General features: G+C 41.1%; 1 protein-coding gene across 1 annotated transcript in view; it reads left to right on the forward strand.

The window, feature by feature from the left end:
• Window positions 1–18108, forward strand: part of fto (FTO alpha-ketoglutarate dependent dioxygenase) — a 113316-nt gene extending 95208 nt beyond the window's left edge. The window contains exons 9-10 of the mRNA XM_033983944.2: window positions 15585–15725; window positions 16476–18108. Of these exons, the coding sequence (XP_033839835.1) occupies window positions 15585–15725; window positions 16476–16482 (148 nt within the window). The 3' untranslated portion in view covers window positions 16483–18108. The remainder of the gene's footprint in view (window positions 1–15584; window positions 15726–16475) is intronic.
• Window positions 18109–23806: the final 5698 nt, after the last annotated feature.

A 23806-nucleotide genomic window follows, 5' to 3' on the forward strand; every position in this document is an offset into this window, starting at 1 on the left:
TTGATAGTGTAGCTGCTATACTTATTATTTTAGCAAAGGTAAACATAAACAACTTTTTAACTGTAGATATAAGGTTACCCAGCTCAGGAATTTATTATTGTTTTTTTCACTAAGGCTGTGGAGGTTTTTGTGGCATGATCTTGGGGTAATGTTCATTAATGTAGTTTCGCTATTAAAATGACTAATTCTTGGCTTGTATGAAAGGCAATTCCTTTAGGCCTTTACACAACTATGCACCACTCCTTGTTTTAGCAGCTATAAATTACCATATTCTACTAGTTATATCACTCTAGAAACATTCCTGATTATATGTAATGTAAAAGCTCTTCCAGTGGCTGCTCTCATGTACAAGACTGACAGAGCCACGTTCATACTCCTGCCCATCCTGACACTAATCTGTGTAGGTGACCCAGCTCCTCAGTAGTGGAGGTGAGTTGTTCTGTGTGTGAGGACTGCAGTGAATGTCTCCTGTGTGGTTCCGCTCCGGAGGTCTAGGCACAGTGGAGCTTCTCATGGTTGTCACTTTGAGATGGGAGAGCAATCATTTCCTTGGACAACAGTGCCATCCTTATCCCTGCTCTCTGCCTGCTTGGATTAATGCTTTGCACCAAAGAAAATTTCCATTAAAAACATATATATTTTTCTAGATTTTTGTGTTACTTTTATATAATTTCATTTCATCTTTCACTCTTTCATATTCTTATTTTTCCCCCTGACTCTGTAGAGCATTTTATTACAATTGTCTGAATGAGGAACAATTCTATTGTGGGGTGATTACGACAGGGTGTTTTACCCTCAGATCACCAGAGCAATTAAAATCTGTAAATAAGGCTACCCATGATGCTTCAATCCAAACAATGGTGTCCCGTAGGCAGTGTTTGTTTGAAGGAGACCTCTGGAGAAGAGAGTTGGTCTCTTTCACCGGCTCTCTCACTATCTCATTAATTAGGAAGGACTCCTTCAACCCGGCTCGCCTGTGTCCATGGGCCGCTTGGAACAATTGTTGTGACACATATTTCAGACACAAGATGAAGTTGTTTACATTTGTGTAAGACCTTGCATTACGCCACCACACTTTGTTTTGCAGCAAGGAAAACATAATGCAGGCCTAATTGTCCCAGCAACAGCTATTAGCAGGAGAAAAGAGATGTCAGAGTGAGCCGCCTGTGCACTCCAGAGGCACCAAGTTCTGCTAAGCCACACATACAGTCAAAGTTATCTGAATAAGAAAGGTCACTTTCACTTTAAGCAATTTGGAAAGTGCCACATCAGTGGTGTATGGTGCTACATATATTCTCCTGTTTTGCCACTGTGGTTAGTATTCGTACTAATCTTGTACCACAATGAAGATGTTTAGCAAAGACGATGTTCCCGGGATCACAGTTTGCATACAGATACACAGGCAGTAAATGCCTCTACTACTTTTCACTGTTGCTTCTTTTTTGTAGAGACAAAAGGGCTCTTTGTAGTTCAGTGCAAAGACACGTGGAACATGTCATGTATTGGGTGTCAGGATGTGCACATACTGCTTCCGCCACCACCCCCGCCTGGCTTCATAAATTACTCACGAGTGTAGTTTGGGCAGGTTTAAGCAACGGAACCCAGCGTTAGAAGGAGGGACCGTGGGAGTGCTGCAACTCAGAACTACTCTATGAGTGAGGCCTGGCTCTAAGGGCCTCACCAGGGGCTATATGCCTTACCAAGATCCTGTTTACAGTCAGCTGAACTCGCTGCCAGCCACCCATTTCCATAACGAAGCCTGCAGCTCTTTTGTGGAAACTCATTTCTCTATGCCGGAGATGCACCATGCAATAGTCAAGCTCTCACTTTGCATTCTCAGTCTAGTGTTTCAAGTCTTTTGTCTGTTAATACGCCTATCTTTATCTCTATATCCTTTCTTTTTCTCTTGTCCTTGGAATTGGATTTTGAAATTTAGTAACACTTTGAACTACAGTGTAAAAAATATTAGAGAAATCTAAAAACAAATGTCTTTCCGAAAGCCTCCTGTGTTCACCATTTGACAAATAGTGATGTCTTAATTAACTAAGCAGATCAGTGTGCCATGTCCATCAACAGAAGTGTCCCTGCTTATGTCTCGGTCAATTCTCAGTGCGGGGCAGCCATCTTTAGCTTTATCCCCTTGTTCTTTCCTGTCATATGTTAGTGCAGATTTTTTCTGCCTCAGCCACTTGTGTTGTTGCCGTGTTCCTGTGCCTGTACATCAGTGAGCATCTGCTCTTTCAACAAGGTCCCCATGGCCTCAAATGTCAGAGCCAGCAGCTGCCAGACTAGTGCATTGTACAGCAGGGCTGTGCTTTGCCTCCTCCCATCCCACCCCACTTCATGTCCTGTGATGTTAACCGTGATTGAAAGCATGAGGGCAGTAGTGACAGAGGAGAAATGAAGGAAGAGGATTTGGTCTTTTCCTATTTATAAATACTGTGTTGGTCAGTAGCAATTGATTCACGTATTTCCCCTTATGTGTGACTATGCATAACCTCAGGAAAGCATCTGTTAACTTGCACTTTTGCATATGCATGGGTGTGCTACAATAAAATGTTTCTTAAACTTGTGTTGTTTTAAGACATTCTGAGCCCTTATCCATCAAAGCCATGCACTTGTACATGTTGTCTTTTTGAACGCTTGTGTGTGCAAACCACTCTCCAGTCATGGGATGGACAGTGAAGCAGAAGAGATGGAGGCTGATGAGACATTCAGGTTCCCCCCAGGAGCAGGCCGGGGGGCAGAGGGCCAGGGGTTGGCCCGCCAGCCACCCCCCCAGCACACAGCACTCTTCTGCTACTCAGACTCTATTGATTTGACCACAGGTTAGTTGCTGTGCTAAGTACTACTCTTTTCACCTCCCTCTGTCTGACAAAGACTGGACAATGCTTCTACTTGATGTCAGGGGATGCAGCTTCCTTGGCCAGTGATGGGAAGAATACTTTGGAAATTTATTGCCACAGATTACTAAATGCAATGCCTGCATTAAAATGTATTTTGTAATTTTGTGTATTCCATTACATGGACCAATCACAGTAGTGTATTCTGAATACACAGAATACTTATACGTCAAGTTACATTGGAATTGTGGGGTAAAGACACAACAAATTGATTAAAAACAGCTTCCGTTTGTTTCATTATTTATTATGCATTTATTTATATTTCATTGGAGGAGAAAACAAAAGTACTTGTATTCTGAGTACCACCAAATGAAAAAGTAACTGTACCAGAATACAGTTACTCATAATTTGTATTCTGAAGAGGTATTCTGGGTACATGTATTCAGTTACTTCAACACTGTCCTTGGCAAACATGTCCGCCTCATACCTTGTCAGTCGGATATAAAGTATGGATGAGCCATCAGGGGGCACTGTTAGACTCACTCTTACCCTAGAAAGAACTGGCAAAGCACTTCATGGTCTTCTCCTAAGGCAGCAGGAAGCCCAAATTTGGCACATGTGCAGAAGTACACATCTACAAACAGTGTGAAAGCAACTTAAGGTGTCAGTCAACTCTTCACTGCAATTTCCCAATCTGAAGTATTGGGTGTTACTTAAGCATAAAGTAGATTAGTGCAGAGATTTGAACTTGTGCCTGTACTTTTCTGTATTTGATCCACCTGTGTAGTGAAGTGTAAAAGTTTGAACCTGACAGATGTAAATGAGAACCAGGGCAACTCTTGATCAGACTAAGACAGTAGTGATATTTGATCATAAGTCATTCAGTGGTATCTCTGGCTTAGCTGACAGTTGGATGAAAGGTCTTCATCAAAACGCCTCATTGTGAACATTAACATGAGGTGAATTTCCGACGGGCTGCTCAGGATTCACTCCTGTCACAAGTGGCAGATGAGATAAAGCTAGTATGCTGCTTTGCTTGTTTCGTAACATAAGCCAAGTCGTGTTGAGGCGAAATTGGCACCTGCTTGACATCTATTAAGGAGCAGTTTCACAGATGTAAAAGAGGGTTTGCTGTAACTTGTCTTGTATTTTTTTAATTAAAACAAGCCACAATGAGTCACCGCCATCCTTTTAATGTGTCCGAAGCCAGAACAGGTGTGAAGGCAGAACAATGAACAGACACTGGGTGTGGGTGTAATACAACTTCCCACGCTCCAACATGTCACAAGTCCTTTTGAATGACACTGAAGCATACTTTATGATGGTTAATTAGAATCTTGCTCAGTACAACAACATAACACAAGTCATCCTCTTGTTTGTTGCTCCCACATAGCTACATCTCATTTGTCATGGCCAAATGCCAGAATTTTTATTATAGGTTTATCTAGTTTGCTTTCAAAGGAAAGAATGGACGCTATTGCCTGTAACATGAGTTATTGTCATACATAAATAAAACCGGTTCTATGAAAAGGGTTATTCAATATCTACATTCATGCATCATTGCTTTGAAACAAGCTGTCATTAACCCCATAATTAACTATGTCTAAAATACATGATGTAATTACTTTCAGTAATAAAAAAAAATCAAGGTAATCATCATATTATTTTCTAAAATGTTCTTACGTAAACTTGTTTAAAACATATGTGTGTGTGTGCATATATATATATATATATATATATATATATATATATATATATATATATATATATATATATATGTGTGTATATATATATATATATATGTGTGTATATATATATATATATATATGTATATATATATGTTTTAAACAAGTTTAAAGCACGAGATATCTAATGATTTTTGACGTATAACTCATAATCTAATCATCTGCCTTACAATATTTAATATAGGTTAAACATCACAAAAAATACAAACGTAAATGCATAATTAATTCATTACAATCACCACATACAAGGCGCTCCTGGAATACTGCATGTTATGTCATGTCATGCATGTGTTAAGTGCTGCAAGTGTGGCATTGATTGATTGATTAATGGGGGTATAATGAACTGTTCCCAGCTGCGTAATTAAATATTTACAATCCATTCAATTTGTACAAAAAATAGTAATAATGTGCGTCACCACCCTGATTTCAAGAGTTCATTTTATAATTGTGCTTACTTGAAACATGAACAGGGAGGCAGGGACTAATTGCTCGCTTGGAAATATATCTGGCTGTGCACTTTGCGTTAGTCTGGGTCTAGTCTAAATCCTGGTCACATCCACCTCTGTTAGGAAGCAATCACACACACACACACACACACACACGTGCGCGCGCGCATACACACACACGCACACACACACAGGCACACACATCACACACCCTGCTCTGATTTAACCAGGGGCAAAAGGGACCTTCAAACCCCCACTTTCTCTCATCAAACATTCATAAAGGCAAGCTTGTGAATGATTTTCTGTCTCTTCCTGTACTCACAGTTTGTTGTCCTCACACTGCCTGTGTCCTGACCGTCAGACTGAAGCAGAAGTCAGGCGGAATCACAGCTGAGGGACTCGTGCCTCTCAACTGGTCATGACAGTGTGTTTATAGCGAGCTCTCTTAAATGTGTTTGGACATAATATTGGTTTGGACATGTATGGACACTTAGACAAATAGTGCCACGTTTATGTGAACCTAAAATGGTAGGAGCAGGGTGTTCTTGTACTCTTTGTCCTCCACTCCCAGCTCCTGAAGCCTCTAGTGGATGTGGATCTAAGACGAGCTCTGTGAGAGCCCCAGTCAGCAGGCCCAGGGCATGCCATCTGTAGCCCTCCAACTTCCTGTGTGTGTGCCTGCCTCCTTATGTATGTCTATTGTGTGCAGAGAAGCAGTGTGTGTGCTAACCCAAAACACCATGCCTCAGCCTGTTAGTCTTGCTACTTACCAGGCTTAGCCAGATGAGGGCCACTCAGCCCGGGTCTAATTCCTTCTCCTCTGGCTGCACTCCTCTCCTGGCTTCTCTCGCCTCTCCAGTCTGCGTCTGTGACCTTGGCTGACACCAGGGAGGGTTAAACTGTGGACTCGCAGATATTGCCGCGGCGATTGAGTTGTAAGCTAGTTTTTGGATCAGAGCTTTTGCAGAGCCATCTGGGCCTCTCTGCTGCTCAGAAAGAGGTTATCCCCTCTTTTTCCCACAGCTGACCCGGGATCAACAGTGACGGCACAGAATTGACTGGGATAGGTGGTGTATGGAGGGATGTTTGCACAGACACAATAATGAAGAGACATAGTGGGGTTGAGAACTTCACTTTTGCTGACAATAGACTTTTCTTCTTGGTTTCTTTGAGCAAAACACCTCTGTGACCTCTTACAGTGCCCCTTGTTTTATCACAATCCCACGTTGGAGTGTGTTTGAGTGCACTCACAGTGCTGTCTTTTAAAACAGTTGTAATATGCAGGTGTTATGACAGTTATGACATCAAAGTTTCATATTGGCAATACAAACACATCACTATTAAGTACCTGTTCAACAACAAACAGATTTTTTCCAAGATAAAGAACATTGTTTAATGATTGATTCACACACCTACACAAACACAGTTGAAGTAAGTGAACAGGCTGGTACAAAATGTATGTAGTTAGCACACAATGTTGGAGTGTGTTCCTGGCTGGCTTTACTCTCTGCATCCTGTTCAGTGCACTGCCTCAGGGCCTAGCTTGACTGCTCCTCCAAACAAATTGCTGCCTGTTCACAGCATTTTAAATACCCAGGCCCTTTAATTACACTATTTACTTAATAGGGTGAAACAAAACTGGTGTTCACGCAGCGGGAGCAGCAGGTGATGCAGAAGTTCAAACACCTGGCAGAAAGCACTTCTCTGGCATGAGCACACAATAGTATGCATGAGTGCATGTGCATCTTACTGGTGCTGAAGCCCAACAAAGGCCTTTGGCTGACTGTACCTATTCATTCAGCCTGGGAACTTTTTCTGGTTTACTCTCGAAAATGTGAATATACAAATAAATAAATACAAATTAATTTAATTACACAAAATGAATCATAAGTTGGGTTTGTCTTGTTTAGGAGATGTGGGATAATTGATAGCTTTGTACTTTTTTGTGCTAAAAAATGACTAAATAAACTAAGGCAATTGTGAAAATAGTCTGTCATAGTTTTACACACATTTAATTACTACGATTAAGGTTATGTGCTTAAAATGATCACATTTTGAAACAGTTGCACTAAAGGAGATCGGATAATACAGTTTTACTTACTGACTTGTGTTTTCTGCTTTATTTACCTATTTACCTTGGCCTCATTAAGTTTCATTCACCCATTGATAATTTCAGGTCGCATGCATATGTGACAATTGTTTCCATATTTAATTCATTGCTGAGATATGTAAGTTTCTTGCTAAACAGGTTATCAAACTAATCTGTGGACCTAATATCTGTTTTGCAGCAGTTTATTTACAAGGCCTGCAAACTTGACACTACATCCCCTGCAGCACAGTGACCTGTAAGCAGCCGCGAGAAGTTACACTAGGCTATTATTAGAGCAGCTGGTTTGACCCTCCATTGTCACCTGAAGTCAGCTTGGAACCATGCCCACGTGCATCGACCTTACTGCATGGCTGGGGTCAGGTGTCGCCGCAGTGGCCTGTTTGTATAGCGGTCCAGTCTAGTCTCATCCATCATGTGTGTTACTGTACCATTGTAGAGTTGCCCAGAAGGGGGTAGGGGGAGGATAAATAAATGTTTTCACCTAGAACATGAAGTTTTCACTGTGGTGACCTGACATTTTCTTGGTATGAGGAGTTAGTGTCACAATAATCATCTCCTTAAATGGCAAAAGAAGGTTGAATTCTGAGCAGTTGGACAAAAGTTTTTTAGAGTGAACACATTTCACCACTCATCTAGCTTTCTCAGTTCATCTTCCTGACTCTCTTACAGCTATTAAAATTGTGCTTGCCAGGGCTTTACAAGTATATTGCCACCAGTCATAACTTAGACTTAGACTTAATGGACCAACTTTATTGATCCACAGGGGAAATGCTTGGACAGAGTTGATCATACATTACAAAATAATAACCAAGAGCCAAAAGGAAATATGGTAATAAATACAAATTACAAAATAAAATAAAAGTAGCATAATTAAAGTAGTTGTGTCAAATAAGGTAAGTGTCCGAGTAATGTCCCTTGTGGATCGATAACTATCATAACTTTCAAATCAACCTTGATTAGCTTCGCCTTCCGAAGACGTTTCACTGCTCATCCAAGCTGCTTCTTACTTGTAGAAGCAGTGAAAACGTCGTCACACCTACAACTTTTTATCCAGTTAACAGATTTTATATTTTTGTTTTACTATGGATCATACCTGGATGACAGAGATTACACAAACGTCTTGATTTCTTTACGAAATTACAACATTATATATCCCTAAACATGCTGAATTCAGAGCTATCCTCATCAAAGCACAATATGTCTCTGGGTGTGATATCTGTTTACTCATCTTCATTTATAGTTTTGCAGTTCGTACCTTCCTTCTTCCAGCCAGGTGCTTGGGCGAGCTAGCTGAAACCTGTCACAAGTCGCTGTAGGGCCAAGCTTCTCAGACACCCAAAGTGCTCAATGCCTGCAGCCTTCACACAAATTGTAACTGCTTCTCTTTGATTTCCTGCTCACCCTTTCTCAAACATACACACTTTTTGCACCGGGCCAGAGCCGGAGGGCGGGATATGTCTGTACAGCACACTGTTGGAAGGCTAAAATGGCCAGCAGGGCTCTTTGTGTTTATTCTTTTACCTGCCTTTTTTATTAGAGCCTGATTACGTTTAAGCTATAGTTGTCGGGTTGTAAATTTTGCGCCTGTGTTGACATAAGGCCACATTCCGTCCATTGCCTGAGGTGCTGAAGGACCAGCCTCACGGTGTTGGGTAATTTGTTACACTGTTAAGCACCTAATGGACATCCACCTGGATTTTTGACAGCAGAAGCTTGAAGCCAGGGCCGTGACTCCTTTGCACTTCCAAAGTGCTATAGTGTTTTACGACCCCCAATTATGAGGCCTATTTAGAAGCAACCTACCTTTGTGTGTTTTTTGGGTTACACCTGGACCGCCTTGCACAAGAAGACACACTTAGCCACATGAAACCTTCAGGCAGGTATGACAAAGCTGCTACATCTGTGATCAGCTAGACTAACTTTAGAGTGCACTATATACAACCACTCACTCATTCATGCTTTCCCAACTGGCTGTAAACGCCATAATGGGCCCTATTTGTTTCATGTGGTTTAATGAGGAGCCAGACTACAGCTGGCTAAAGGGAGACCTCACAGTATTAAAGGAGGTCCCTACACCACCCAAAGGTAAAGCCTGGTTCTGTGCAGGATCATTGTTTCCTGCAGCAGACTTGTGGTGGTGGCACGTGGGGGAAGTGTTCAAAGTCCTACGCACAGCCCATCTCCTCTCTTTTCATAATAATGCATTTTTTGTGGTTTTGCCGAACCATTAATTACATGTAGAAAAAAAAGAGTGCATCAGATGTTAGTTTTATTAGCCAAGGCTCCTTAGAGGGAATCAAAATGAAAGGAACATATGTCATGCATTTGAAGTCCACCCCCCTCCTCTGGTTCTCTCTCCACATTGCCCACCTCACACACTCGCAAAGTGTAGAGTCAGCAGCCGTCTGCAGACACAATAGTGTTTGATTGATCCTGGAGAAATGAGTACAGAGCGGCCCGACCCACGCTTTCTGGCTGGCCCACATTCTGCACCACTTGAAATTTATCGCTCAATGTGGCAATGATCGAGATAATGGGAGCTGGGGGCTAACAAGCACACATCTGAGGTACTGCTAAGTCTTTTAAAGGACGACAAGCACAAGTGTTCTGGTTTAAAATTAAGTCTTAAACTTCTTACAGTGTCTTTTATTTTCACAGTTACTTACACAAAACATATACTTATTTTTTACTTTATTATGTAATTTTTTTAAGCTGCACTATGTAGCTTTTCCGGTGGAGTTTCTGCTACCTGATTGTCTCCATGGCTAGAATCTTACACAATAAGGCATTAAACTTTGTCTTTGTTCAATCAAACATGGTTTCATCTGTGAGTGGGATCGCCTCTACACAGATCTGACCTGTAACTTGGCCCTAGTGGTGCACTTTTAGGTTGTTCTAGATTTTTTTTAATAAATGGCACTTGACTTTAACGAGAAATATTTAGTAGCAATTAACGCTTTTCATGTACCTTTTGGCAGCTCTGACTTTCCTCCGCTTTGATGCCATGTTGTTTTTGTCATTTGCATTTTAATCCAGGGTTGGGACCAGCACAAAGCATGCACTGGCTTGTGAGCTCTTGTGGCTGAGCTACTACACCAGTCACAGTGCTAAAACATAAATTCAAGACATAATGTACAAATTGAGCTTTATATAACAGTATGGCACGCATGTTCTCATACCTGCTCATTCCTCAGAGCACTTAAAGTATAACACAGTTAGCCGCTGCTTACCTCTGTTTGAGACTTGACGGTCGGCTTTACCTTTAGGGCCATGCTGATTTATGTGACACATGCCTGTTTTTTCATGACTTGTTTGATTGCATTCTCAGCTATCGGGGGCACTCCAGTTGCCAAAACCATAAAGATTCACACCTGCACAGGGTTACCGGAGAGTCACATGAAGCAACGAGGAAGAAAAGGATCACAGCTATTTTGTTTGGCTTGATTAAGACAGACATACATAATACGTTATTAAACTGACAGGGATTTGTGATTTACGCATATCATCGGATAATTACACATTAGATTTGATTTTCTTGTTTGAACATTGGGTTTGGCACATATTTTGTTAATGACTCAATTTTATGTAAAGTAGTGTGGATGTTTTATGCAAACACACAATGACTAACTGACAGACCAACATGTTCCACGAGATTGTTGAGATAATGTGTACTGTTTATTGTACTCATATTAAAAAGTTGTTTGCATACTTTTTAAAGTAGATGCTTGTTTACTTTAAATCCTTAAATCATTTCAATACCATTAGAGTTGTGTTTATGCAGTCAGTTTGGTTACATGGTGATTGTTAACACTTCTGCAACCCACCACTATTAGATAACTAGTAATATAGTACTTACAATACAAAATGCACAGTTGAAATTGTACTTGTTTGGCAAATTTACATACTGATATAAGGTACGGATAATTAAAACAAAAAAAAAAAAAAACTAAAAAACTAAACAAAGATAAAGTAGTACACTTAAAATTTAGCTTAGGACCCCGCCCCAGCCAAAAGATGATCCATGCTCACCACTCCCCCTGTGGTTACAAACGACCTCTGCAGCAATAATGCAATAAGTGTTTTCTCTTATCTGCGTCGGGATTCTTTTTCACTTGGCCTGACACAATTGTGCATTTATCAGTGTAATTGCATGAGTCGGAAGCACTGATGTTGTCTATTAGGCGGATTTCCACCCTGTTAAGAGCAGAGGGCCTTTTAATGTATGGCCCTGCTTGAGTGTACAGCCATACAATTACAAAGTGGCCGGCCCATTGAGTGGGGTGATGATGCTGATGATTGCGATGTTGGCGATGGCCGCAGTGATATTAGACCACACTGCACCCTCCTAACAAGCCTCTCAGATGGAGACTAAGAGTGGAACAACAATGTGAAACCGAGGTTAATCATTTTATTTACCAGTCTCTCTCTCTCTAAAGCCCCCGCCTCTCTTTCCTTTCTTTAACCAAGTGATGAAGCCCAGACTGCAGCAGAGGGGGGGTTGGAAATCGATGGGGAGCGCATTACAGTAAAACGTATTGATTAGGAGACCTGCGAGCAGCGTGTTGGTCGCAGAGATGGTGGAATGATGCAATGCTTAAAGGAATTTATCCTTTGACTTTTACATTAACCTTTTATTGACTGCTTTGCCTGTCCATAATTAACACTCACTTTAGCTAAAGTGGTTAGTTTGAGCGCAAAGGGGGCTCAGGCCCTTATTGCGCCAGGGCCGTGGAGCTGCAGTTCAAGTGCTCTGTGCTGTGTGGAAGAAAAGGCCTCAGTGGAATACAGGCGATAGAATCCTAGATACCTTTCACATTAGCATACCATTTAAGTGGGGGCCTGCCGAGCTATAAGGTTTCAGGGCAAATTGAAATGAGTGATTGTATTGCCAATCTCACTTGACCGAGCGCCAGATGGGATAGTTAGGCCCATATCTGTCTCGGGTTAATCCATTGGAACAGCTTGGACTCACAAACACATTTTCTCCCTCTTCACCTCACCCCCACCTCCTCCTCTCCTCACACCTCTTTGTCTTTGACCTTAACTTTAAGGTGGACTGTTCAGCCATGGGAAAATCTTTTGGTGAGCCTTGTTTGTACGCCATTGTAGCTTATACTGAAAATTTAGTCAGAGCCCCAGAGAGCTTAAGGAACCTCGCCTCGATATTGACTTTTTGTTTGGTTCCATTTTAGCAGTCAGGGAGCGTTACTTGGTGAACAGCAGTAGGCTCTGTAAAAGTGTGTTCTGAATTACCTCCACTGATTCAGTTCTACAAGTATAGTTTTGTGTGTACTGCTGAGCTGATGCACAGCCTTGTTCTCTAATAACTGGCACACACTGTATTCTGATTATTCGGTCAGCTTCATGTGGTCTAATGGTTATGCGACATAGCTGTAATTCTCCGGTCAGTTGATTCAAATAAGTGAAGAAGATACTGCTTTTGTGTCCTTGAGCAAGACAATGCACTTAACTGGTATCTGGAACTTAAGAATGGATTTGTGAAGGTTTTGTGGAAGGTGGATTTGTGTGGTTTTCTTAGATAATGAGTGAATTGTGGTAGAAGGAAACACAAACATGATATTTATCTAAAGTGACATTATGTTTTATGTATTGCTCCCACAGACGTGAATGTGTCTGGGTCAGTTAAGCATGTATTTTGCTCACTTGCACTCTCCTCTTGATATGTATTCCAGTCATGTCCTCCTGCTCTTCTGAAGTGCTGCTTCCTTTAATTCGCAGCCTAAATAAATGATGAGAACATTTAAACACACGGCTCGTCGCAAAGCCCCAAGGTCGCTTAATCGTATTATTTATGAAGTGATGTGCTACATAATGGTACTTAGTGCATGTTAACAGATGCTATTATCAGGCCCGGATCCAGAGCGCACAAGATATATTGGAACTGGTGATGTTAATGCTGCTCCTCACTAAGCGTAATGCAGTAGCTCTTTAAGGGGGCTAACTGCACCCAAACGCTGCACTTAGCCTGAGAGCTGGTCAAACATTAAGAGCCTTGGAAATATATAACCACCACAGTGTGGCAGCCATAGTTGTTCCCTGGCAACACATGTCGTCCATGCATGACCTGTGGGTCTTCTATTAGGTCTAATTTACAGCATCGGACAAAATGCCAGACCATAGTAATGTACTACAGTAAAGTATTTGTTCAAATTACTGTTACTGATAAACTGTTTGGTATGTTTAGTATGCTTTACCACTGACCTTAACTGTCAAAAACTCAAAACATTTCAAGTAAGTAAACAAAAAAATAAGGTTCAAGTCAACGGGAAAAAAGTTGTTTTTTTGGTTTTTTACCTTTTAATATTTTGGGTCCCTCCTGGATGACTGACATAAACAATATGTTGGAGAAAACAAATATAGCTACACGTATATTGGTCAATTTTTTGCTACTGGTGATGCTTTCTGTGTGAATATTCAAATATTGCACTTAAAGAGTGTTGTCACTTTAAAAGGTACACTTTACTCAGTAGAAGTTTAAAAAAAAAGTGTCTTTATTACTACCCATACTTTTTCCGTCAGGTGGCTGGTGGTCTTTTTAAGGACTTGTTCATGACTTTGCGGTTGAAGGGAAATTCTTGAGTTACCGCACCTCACAAAACATATAAATGCCATCTTCAAGCTCTCCCCTCTTGCACCTCTGGGGTCAAGGGTCACCCCCATCTGTCAAGAGTGAGAGGGGTGGGGGCAGATTTACTATGACACCAAGTCACTGCAGTAAATATTTACACTGGTTTGACAAAAGATGTGGCATGGAGGTCTATGGGCTTCCAAACACTGTACAAATCAACCGGCTCTGTGTTATTAATCATATCAAAATCAGACTATGACATCAAACGCAGGTGTCTGTAGGCTTTATAGTGCTTCCAGCTAAGAGGAGTGTTACTGTTGTGAAATCATCTTGTGTGTGGCCGAGCGAGTGCCTGAGATGAATGAGGCATTCATCAAAGACGTGATATCACAGCTATTAACTTGATCGTTTTGCAGCTGTTTGTGTTTGGGAACAAGCTGTTAGTCAGTCTCTCCTCTTCACTGAATACAATACTTAATTACCACTTTAGACATAAAGAGCGCACAGACCGGGTATTCAGCAAGTGAACCCAAGTCTACAATACAATTAATTTGAAACTGATATGCCATATAATAAGGACTCAAACAATGTAGAAGTTGTTTAATTTAATCAATCAACATTACTTTGCAGATTTGGCCGAATCAATAATTAGTTTTGCTTTAAATGTATTCAAGTGATAAAGAACCACCATTGCAATGACATGAACAAACAAAGTCCTCAGGTTTAAAGGGCTGGACTTTTATGAAGCAAGTTATACGAGGTGCACACTCTCATCACCTCAGGCTCTAATTGCATCCAACATCATTAGGTGTTGTAAAATGCAACAGAAACAAACGTCGTCTGGCTGCTGGTCAAACATGCCTACTGTGTGTTTTAGGAATTGGTCACAAGTTCTCAAGTCTACTATTTAGAGTCAACTTCATCAGTGACACCTGCATCAGTGGACTAACTACTGATGCAGGTGTCACTGCATAGATACACTACAAAGTAAAGTCAAAGAACGCAAACTAAATGCTTGGTAGCATTTACGTAGTCAAGTTCCAAGAATTTGATGATGTATTATTAAAATACCAAGACTTATGATTAACATCAAATATAATTAGGTTGAAGCCAGTGTGTGGGTGGTACAACTTATGTGACCCACTTTTAAGAGTGGTTACATCACCTATTCACATCGTTATTATCTATTCTTCATTATGATCATACTAATTTAATTGTAATTATTCTGATTATAATATTGGAGTTTTTTTGTTTTTTGTTTTTTAGGGGATTTTAGAGGTCACTACTGAATAAGACTACATCAAAAATATTTTGATTTTGTAACTGTTAAATTAGGCATTTTATAAGCAACAGTAAATCCTTTCATTTCTAAAACACTTTTCCCCAAAATTAGTCATCAGGCCGCTGTTTAGTGAATACAATGCAGTTTGTGACTTTGTGATGATATTGCCGAAGGTTGGATTGTGTCAAATACTTGATAATGCCATGACAAATACCACCCTTTTAAAAATGCTATTAATTAAGTTATCCATCCCACAGAGCTGAAAAGCCTGGACGCAGCTGCGACTGTATTAGGGCATGCCACGGCTGACCCCAGGTTAAAGGTCACTATGTGGTGTAAACTGATCGACAGCAGACAGATTTATTTATGGCCTTATTATATTTCATCTATTATGTAGCATGCATGCCTTGACATTTCTCTTTGGTTATCGGGCCACATGCCCGGAGATGGGTGTTTTGAGGGCATCCTAACACTCACCCACATGCGAACAGAGCAGTGGCTGTCTACCTGCTGGATTTATGAGTTGGACGAGTTAATGGCTGCTTGTTTCCTGTGTCCTGTCGCCTCAGGTGCCACTCGACACTGGCCCAGACATTGCCCCCTGAGGAAGCCCCCGTGGACCGGCCTTTCTGGGGAGTGGATGACCCCAGCATGCCTCTGCCTTTTGATCTGGCGGACATCATCAACAGAGTGGAGTCGCTGCTCTGGAGGTGGCCCCAATTTAGAAGCTGTTTGTGTTTATTGTGTGTCACATGAAACTGGCAACTGGACGGGGTTTGACCTTTAATGCATTTCACTCAGATGATGAAATGCATACAGATCATTTTATATCAATGACTGAACCATATTAAATATATGATAGATTTGCTTTCCCTACCTTACCTTAATGTCCCATTAATCTCCCACAGTAATGGTCAAATGTTTATGAGCAAAAAATCTAATGGTTATTTTTGGTTTTGTTTAATGGCCAAAAGAACAGGACTTACCTATAGATACTAGAGTTCTCAAAAGTATAGTAAATCATATTGATACTAAAACTAGTATTGAAACTAGATACTCCTGTCACCTATCAATACAGAAAAAAATCACATACATTAGATTGGATACAATTTGACCTTTCCTGAACAGTTTCATTTTGAGTTTTATCAGAGTAGTGAAAGACCACATTGTATCATGAACAAATATTATTATTTTGTGTTGAAATCGAGTTTTAAATTTTAGTATCATGTCAACACTTATAGAGGCACAAGTTATCTCTTAACTATTACAAAATTCCTGTGGAGAAATGTTTGTCTCCCCCCTGAGAAAGTGATGTACCTACACTGCATTATTATGAGACGTTGCCCTTAGAACTATTTTATCACTATATGACTTTTAAGTTATATTTTCCACATCAATTTCAGTCTATCTAGCAACAATATTAAACCATGTATTGTTTTTGTGTTGTTTTTTTTGTACAGGATGTGATGTATCCCAGGTGTTTTGAAGTAACCCACCAGCTTTTGTGAATGGCCCCAATGAAATGGAGGGAAGAGACCACTAACAGCACCAACATGATCTGACCATGGATGTATCTTGACACCGGGGCATCTCGCAACACCATCTGCATACAGCTTCACTTACAGTATACAGTCCCTCTCACCTAAACCTGACCCAGCCTTATACTCACAGTACTACAAGTATCACAATATTATCACACTAGTGCTTCAGTAACATATGCTACCAGTCAAGTGTATCAAGCTAGTATAACAAACCCCGCATTTCAGTGTTAGCATACATTGTGTATTTATTTCAGTGTACTCATGCTCATGTAACCCAGAGACGCTTTTATCAGTAGATTGAGTCATTCTCACACAGTATCGTACGTGCATATATACTTTTCAGATTTCTTCATAGTGTTATAATATCATACAAAGATATAGACTGCGTTTTTGCTCTCTTCCATTACTTCATTGTGTATAATGTATTTCTATTCATTGTGTTCGGAGGTAGAACGCGACTGAAGAGACCAAAGTAAGCTACGATAAGAAAGTTATGAATGTCAACAAATAGATTTTATGAAGAATGTGACGTTTTATGGTTTTTATGGCGTGTAACTATCATTGTTTTTAGTTTCATCCTGTGTGTATGTGTAAATGTGTCCCATGTGGCGGAGCTCACTTTCACATTTGCCGGAATACAGTGGGTGGGTATTTATTACATTGCGGGGACAAAATTTGGATACTGTCAATTCGTGTGAACCTGCCTCACAAAAATCTGGTCCCAGTGACGTAAAACAACAGGGTTTAAAGCTCATTTATGAGTTAAAAATAAAAGGCTAAGTAGTAACTATGGTTAGGTTAGGATCGGTCTCCAGGAAATGAATGTAAGTCTATGTAATGTTCCCAAGAAGTATGTACACCCAACATGTGTGTGAGTGTGTGCGTGTTTGTGTGTGAGTGCGATAGTGTGTTAGAGGCCTGTAGGCAGCCTGCCAGTTGTTTGTTCTTGAAGATGTGCATATGGGGGGGAAAAAGGGAGACTAGCAAGCGTGGGTCCCTCTGCCTCTGCTGGGATGAAAGCAGTACTGATAGAATGACCCAGAACACAGCCGCCGTTTTTCATAATTACAGCTGTTCTATCGCTTTTAATTACTATTAAAGTGTGTAGAGTACCACGCGCCCCTGTAATGCTGCAGGCCATGTGAGAGACAGTGAGAGGGAGAGAGAGAGGGAGAGAGAAGGATCCGGCGCTTCAGACAAAATCCACTTTCAAAGAAGAAGCTAAAAAGGGTGGAAAAAGGGGGCCAACGTCAAAGCAGTGTAGCAGCCCTCCTTGTTTGATTTCCCTTCCTCTATCTAGTTCATGATGAAGCAGAGACACTGTTTACTATTAAAAATGCAGAATGAACCTTTTTACTTCACAGTTCTTTTTTCAAAATGTTAATGGTTGCCAAATGCTGTTCTTCTTTGCTGCGTCTGTTGTTTGCTGTCTGAGATTTGTTTGTAGATTGGCAGTAGCGTTAAAACAGTTTGAATCCGTCTGTGCTCCCTGTGCCCCAGCTCGTCTGTTGTAAGCAATAGGAATGGCAGTAAAATAAAAACAAAAATCTTCTCCAACATGCCACGTGTCAGCGTTTTCACTGCGATAGTGTTGATGTACTGAACAAAATGTTGACTGCTTTGTGGTTGTACAAACATCGATAGTCAAAATGCATGATTTGATTCTCGTCGTGGAGTCTTTTAAAGGCTCTGTACCTGATTTTTACTGTTTTATTTCATTTTAAACTGTTTGCAGGGGTCCAGACTTTTTACTCCACTTAATTCAAAGCATTCTAATTATTCACAACAATGAGTTTATAATCTCGTTTCACAATTTTCAAAGCCAAAGAGGAGTTTTGGCATTACAGAAGCTAACAAGCAGGCTCATTTCACACGTCGTACTACTCAAACAATATAACGCTTTATAATTAGATGCAGACAGTTTGCAGCAGTCTTATTTTAACCCCAGGAACTGCTGATACAATATATATATATACTGTATAAGGGCAAGACGAGACATTTTGCACAGAAACATAGACATAAATCAGGTACAGGGCCTATAAGTGTAACACATACAAGCATATATATGAGCAATGTAGACACCCAAGTATCACAGTGTTTGATATTAAAACTGATTAAATGAGTAGACAAGACGCAGCGACACGATCTGCTGCGAAGGTAACTAAAACAATACATGTAATACATTTTATTAAAACTAAGAAAGGTAATTTGCAACCTTTTTTTCCTTTGAAATGACCTCACTTTGTTTTGACAAGAAGGTATTTTGCATCGACTCATGATCAATTTGCCTATCCATCTTGAAAGCAGCAAAGAGCAGACCGGAGCAAACAGCTTGTATGTCCCAATGACAGATGACATGATCGATTGAGGTATTTTACCGATTTAGACAAACTGATGCCCTATATTATATTTTTACGTCCCTCCAAAATTCCTCCACCCTATGCGCACCTGACCTTCGAGGCAGAGGTTGACCGAGTTAACCACTTCCTGTAGCGGCCCGGTGACTGAGTGATGGATGACGGACGCCGTGCTCTTCCCTCGGGGTGCGCTGTTGAAAAGGGCCCCACTTGAGGAGACAATGACACAGAGCTGGAGAGAGCCACAGGTATGCATTGTTCTGGATGGGGTCAACCTGCAGACAGCCAGCCCAGCCACCCTCAATTAGACCAACAATAGGAGCTCAGGGAGATAAAATAACCAGGTGTGTGCTGCGAAAAGGTATCGGTTTGGGGTCATGGATCAGTCAAATGTGACACTATGTGGCTATATAAGCTATAGGTAAGTGTGCCATACTGTTTATAGCCACTTAAATGGAAATTGGGTTTATATTTTTATGTGTGCAATCTGATTTATCCGATTTTCTCATTTTCATTACAGGTGTCCAGATGGAAATGCTTGTACTCACAGTTATCCCCTTTAGACTATTGAGCCCTAGTTAAGCTAAGTGGGAAAATATTGAGTGTGTTCAAACAAATGTACAAATATTACTTATTACAAATGATTAAACATTTTGAAGTATTTTATGACTCGGTGCCTAGAACTGGAAGAATTGTGGTACCTCAATCTCAGTACACATCTATTTTTTTGTTTGAATTTTAACTGTGTACATTTATATCTTCCTCCGTAACAATTTACAGTAGGATACTTTAAAGGCACTGACCTGATTTGTACTGTTTTTCAAAGGGCAGAGCAGAGTTTGAGCATCACCATAATCCTAACAACAACTAGCATACTAACGGGGCACTTCCTGACTCTGAAGATAAAACACTTTACAGACAGTGCACAGCTGCTTTCACAGTATATTAGTATTGCATGGAGACAACAAGTTTTGCTCAACTACATCAAGAAAAAATGCGCACGCCCACTTAAAATACCAACATTTCTTTCAAAACCCTTTTCTTTTTCCGACAGTACAGCACATGTAAAACACACATGTAAACCCTGTTTGTACAAATGGATCTGCGTGGATGTGCGCGCCTGCTCTTGAGTGCAGAGCCGGTGTTAGAGGCCCCGGGGCCCCTAAGCCATGCAGTGGTAATTGTAGAAGCTGCTGAGGAGCTGTGAGATAGCATCAGCGCTCAGGGGAGGCTGTTAGCAGTGGGATGGGCCCAACTCATTTGTCAAGTTACACAGACGAGCTCTTTGTCAGCTGGCACTGACAAAACACCAACTTGATTGACTACATGTGAAGCAACACCAGCCCTAATGTTTTGCAACTGATAATTGCAGCAGAGGTCATAAAGAGACACGCAGCAAAAGTTCCACAGTCGTGTAAATACCAGGCAGCTTCAACAGTCATTGCTCTAAATTATACACTGCAAAGGTATAATTTCACTCAATGTGTATAATTCAGTCTTTGTCTTTAAAAGGTGAGAAATATATCACACAAACATGCCTTCAATTTTGTGTGTGTAATAGAAAGTTGGATGACACTTTTGCCTAGTAATTATCAGAATACAAATAACTGTTTTGTTCTATAATGTTGTAAAAAAAAAAGAAAAAAAAAGACGTATGTTCTATGTTGGGCCTCTATCCCTAAAGGTACGCTGTGTAACTTTCAGATGGATGGTTCATCTGCGTATCTTCATGGAGATGTTATTGCTTTGCCTAGAATGTTCTACAGTATGGCATTAAATGTATCAATTTCCATGAAGACAAGCAAATGGGGCGCTCGTTAACCATGTCCCTGGTAGGGTCACCGATGGCAAACAGGTTCTAGGTCTAAGGACTAAGGACTGAGAGCAGTTCAAAAGCCCCATGTGACAAGTGTCAGAGATTTGGGTGGCAAACAAAGGCGAGGTTGAGGGCAGTACGTTGAGCATTACCAACAAGATATAGTCGGCCTCACCTCCATGCACATCTTAGGCTCTGGAACTCAGCTCCTTGAGAGGGGTTGGACTCTCTCTCTGGTGTGGGCTTACCTATTGCCCCACAGCTCAGCCGCTGCATGTTGGAGTTCACTTCAGTGAATGAGAGGGTTGCGTCTTTGAGTACTCTGCACTGCTGTGTCGGCCTTTGGGCCAAACAGCAGTGCAGAGTACCCAGCCTTCTTGGAGTCCCTGGGAGGGGTACTAAACAATGCACCCACCGTTTTTCTAGTGGGGGACTTCAATGCACATGTGGGCAACAACAGAGCACTATCGGTTGGCCTCAAAAAAATTCTTTGAAACCATCCGGCACCTCATGAGAGGGAAGAAGTGCTTCACCAACACTGTTTACAGTGCTGGTGGAAAGCTGTTCACCTTCACTGGGGATGTTGTGTGAGGGAAGTGGGAATACTTTTAGGTTCTCCTCAATCCCACGGTCTTCCAATGAGGAAGCACAGACTGAGGATTTAGAGTCAGATTCATGCATCACCCAAGCTGGAGGATTGAGGTCGTTGGCAATATGATAGGTCAGTCTACATTCCTATGCTCACCTATGGTCATGAGGTTTGGGTAATGATCGAAAAGACAAGATTGCAAATACAACAAAAGTAGTTTCCTCCACAGGGTGGCTGGGCACTCCCTTAGAAATAGGGTGAGCACCACAGTCACACTGGAGGAATTTAGAGTAGAGCCACTGCTCCTCCAAGTCAAGAGGAGCCAGCTGAGGTGGTTTGGGCTTCTGTTCTGGAAGCCTCCTGGACAGCTCCCTGGGGAGGTGTTGCAGGCATGTCCAGGGAAGACGCAGGACACGTTGGAGTGACTATGCCTCTTGGCTGGCCTGGGAACGCTTTGGGGTTCCACCGGAGGAGTTAGATGAAGTTTCTTTGGTGAAGGGAAGTCTGGGAGTCCCTGCTTAGACTGCGGCCCTGGATAATTGGAAGAAAATGGCTGGCTGGATGGATAGATGGCAAGTTAAGCCACTAAGCCAACTAACAGGTCAGATCTGTGAAGAGGTGACCCCACTCACAGTATGAATGCATGTTTTTCGCAAATAATTTATAGCTGTAAAAATGTCTTTAATTGAAGGATGGGTTGGTATAATGCCATACTGTGGAGTATCTTTGGCACAGCAATAACATCTCATTGGAGATTCCTCACAAGAAAATATATATAGGGCACATTTAAATGTAACTTGGGGAGTGAACGACAAATACACACAACTAGAAGGCCCACGGAAAACAGAAGATTAATGCATTATTGTTAAAAAAGTATAATAAAACACATTTAGTAAATAATAGTTGTCCATATAAAGCCTGAAGTTATTGTGATCAAAACAAAATCTTTCAAATTTTGCAGAGCAGAAATCAGAAATAATAGTCTTGCAGATAAATACTTAGATCTTAACGATACTAAAAAGTGGATCAGTTGTCTGTTGCCAAATTGTGCTAGCATGAATCACTAAGCCATGAGAGGTGTAATTGTTCATTGTGCACGTGTCACTGTGTGCGCCCTTCATTGGTTATATCCAAATGTGCGTCAATATTACAAAGAGCAATTAGACTTATACAATTATATCTAATTTTATGAAGGCTTACAGTCACGAGGCAACAAAACAAAAGCACTATTTGATTTCGGAAAGTCCAGAATATGTGGCTAGCAACTGCCATGTCTGTTAGCAGCCTGATCACTGCTGGCATGTTCACCAGCCTCGGTTCACCAAGAATTGGGAAAAAATACTGAAACTGATGTTGATGCTGACAGCAGAGCGCAGTGTATAGCATGGTATAGTGTGTAGAGAAGAGAGGAAAAGTCCAATGGGAGATGAGGGCGGATAGATTAAACACACTTCTGATCAAATGTGGAGCATGTTAGTGGGTCAGACCAGAACTCTGGCTCTGATAACCGTCTGAGAGAGCATTTGTCCAGCAGGATATCACCAACACTCATTCACCACCAGTTTAGTGCTTGACCTATTTCAAATTTTAATCTTTTTTTTTATCCAAATGTACATGACAAACACCAGTGTTTTATGACAGGCATGCAACTACTACAATAAAACTCTCTCAATTAAGAATGACTGGTAATAAATACTTTTGTTTCTCTTTTCAAGCCATGAACAATCTCTGTGCACTTACTATTCATTCGTGAGTTTCAGCTTCATGTTTCTAGGTGACAGATACATTGCTCTGAGTCACACACACTCTGGCATTGGTTCGGAAATGTACAAATATCCATGTACCAAATGACTCTTGACTGGTTACGAGACTCTTACAACTAGCGTAGCAACATTAAAACTGCTAATAGCTACTTCCCTGTTGCTCTACATTGTTGCCACATAATCAGTCCTGTTTCTCCTCTGCAGTTCTGAAGCATCTTCCCGTGCACCTGTCTCCCCCTCTTACCGTTGCGTGCCCAGTTAGTGCGCTGCCATTCATATCAGTGGGATTAAATGGATCGTTTTCCAGCGTTAGCAGCTCCTCCGCCAAGTGGTCTTGATGTCAGGCCAAGCATAATTGAGTCATCTGCATCTCATCTAAAATGGATGAAAAGACTTTTTGATATCGCCAGTCTCTCACCACGGCTTTACCCAGCAGGATGGAGCAGAGGCTTAGGCCAGCATCAGTCTGGTTTAGAGGGGCAGAGGGAGACGAGGAGAGGAGGAAGGAGTTTGTTTGCATGTGGAATGATAAGAGAGGAACAGGAACAAAGACATCAAAATACTGTGAAAAGGAAGTTTACATAACTAGTCAAGTATTACAAAATAGATTCTCTGATAAGGTGTTTGTCTTTTGTTCAAACTCCTTGGATGTACCACTCTTGATGCGTAACAAAGAACTAAGGAGCATTTGCATTCACATTGGTTTATTTTTTGAGATAAATCAG

This window comes from Periophthalmus magnuspinnatus, chromosome 3, assembly GCF_009829125.3.
Source record: "Periophthalmus magnuspinnatus isolate fPerMag1 chromosome 3, fPerMag1.2.pri, whole genome shotgun sequence".
Classification (NCBI taxonomy): domain Eukaryota; kingdom Metazoa; phylum Chordata; class Actinopteri; order Gobiiformes; family Gobiidae; genus Periophthalmus; species Periophthalmus magnuspinnatus.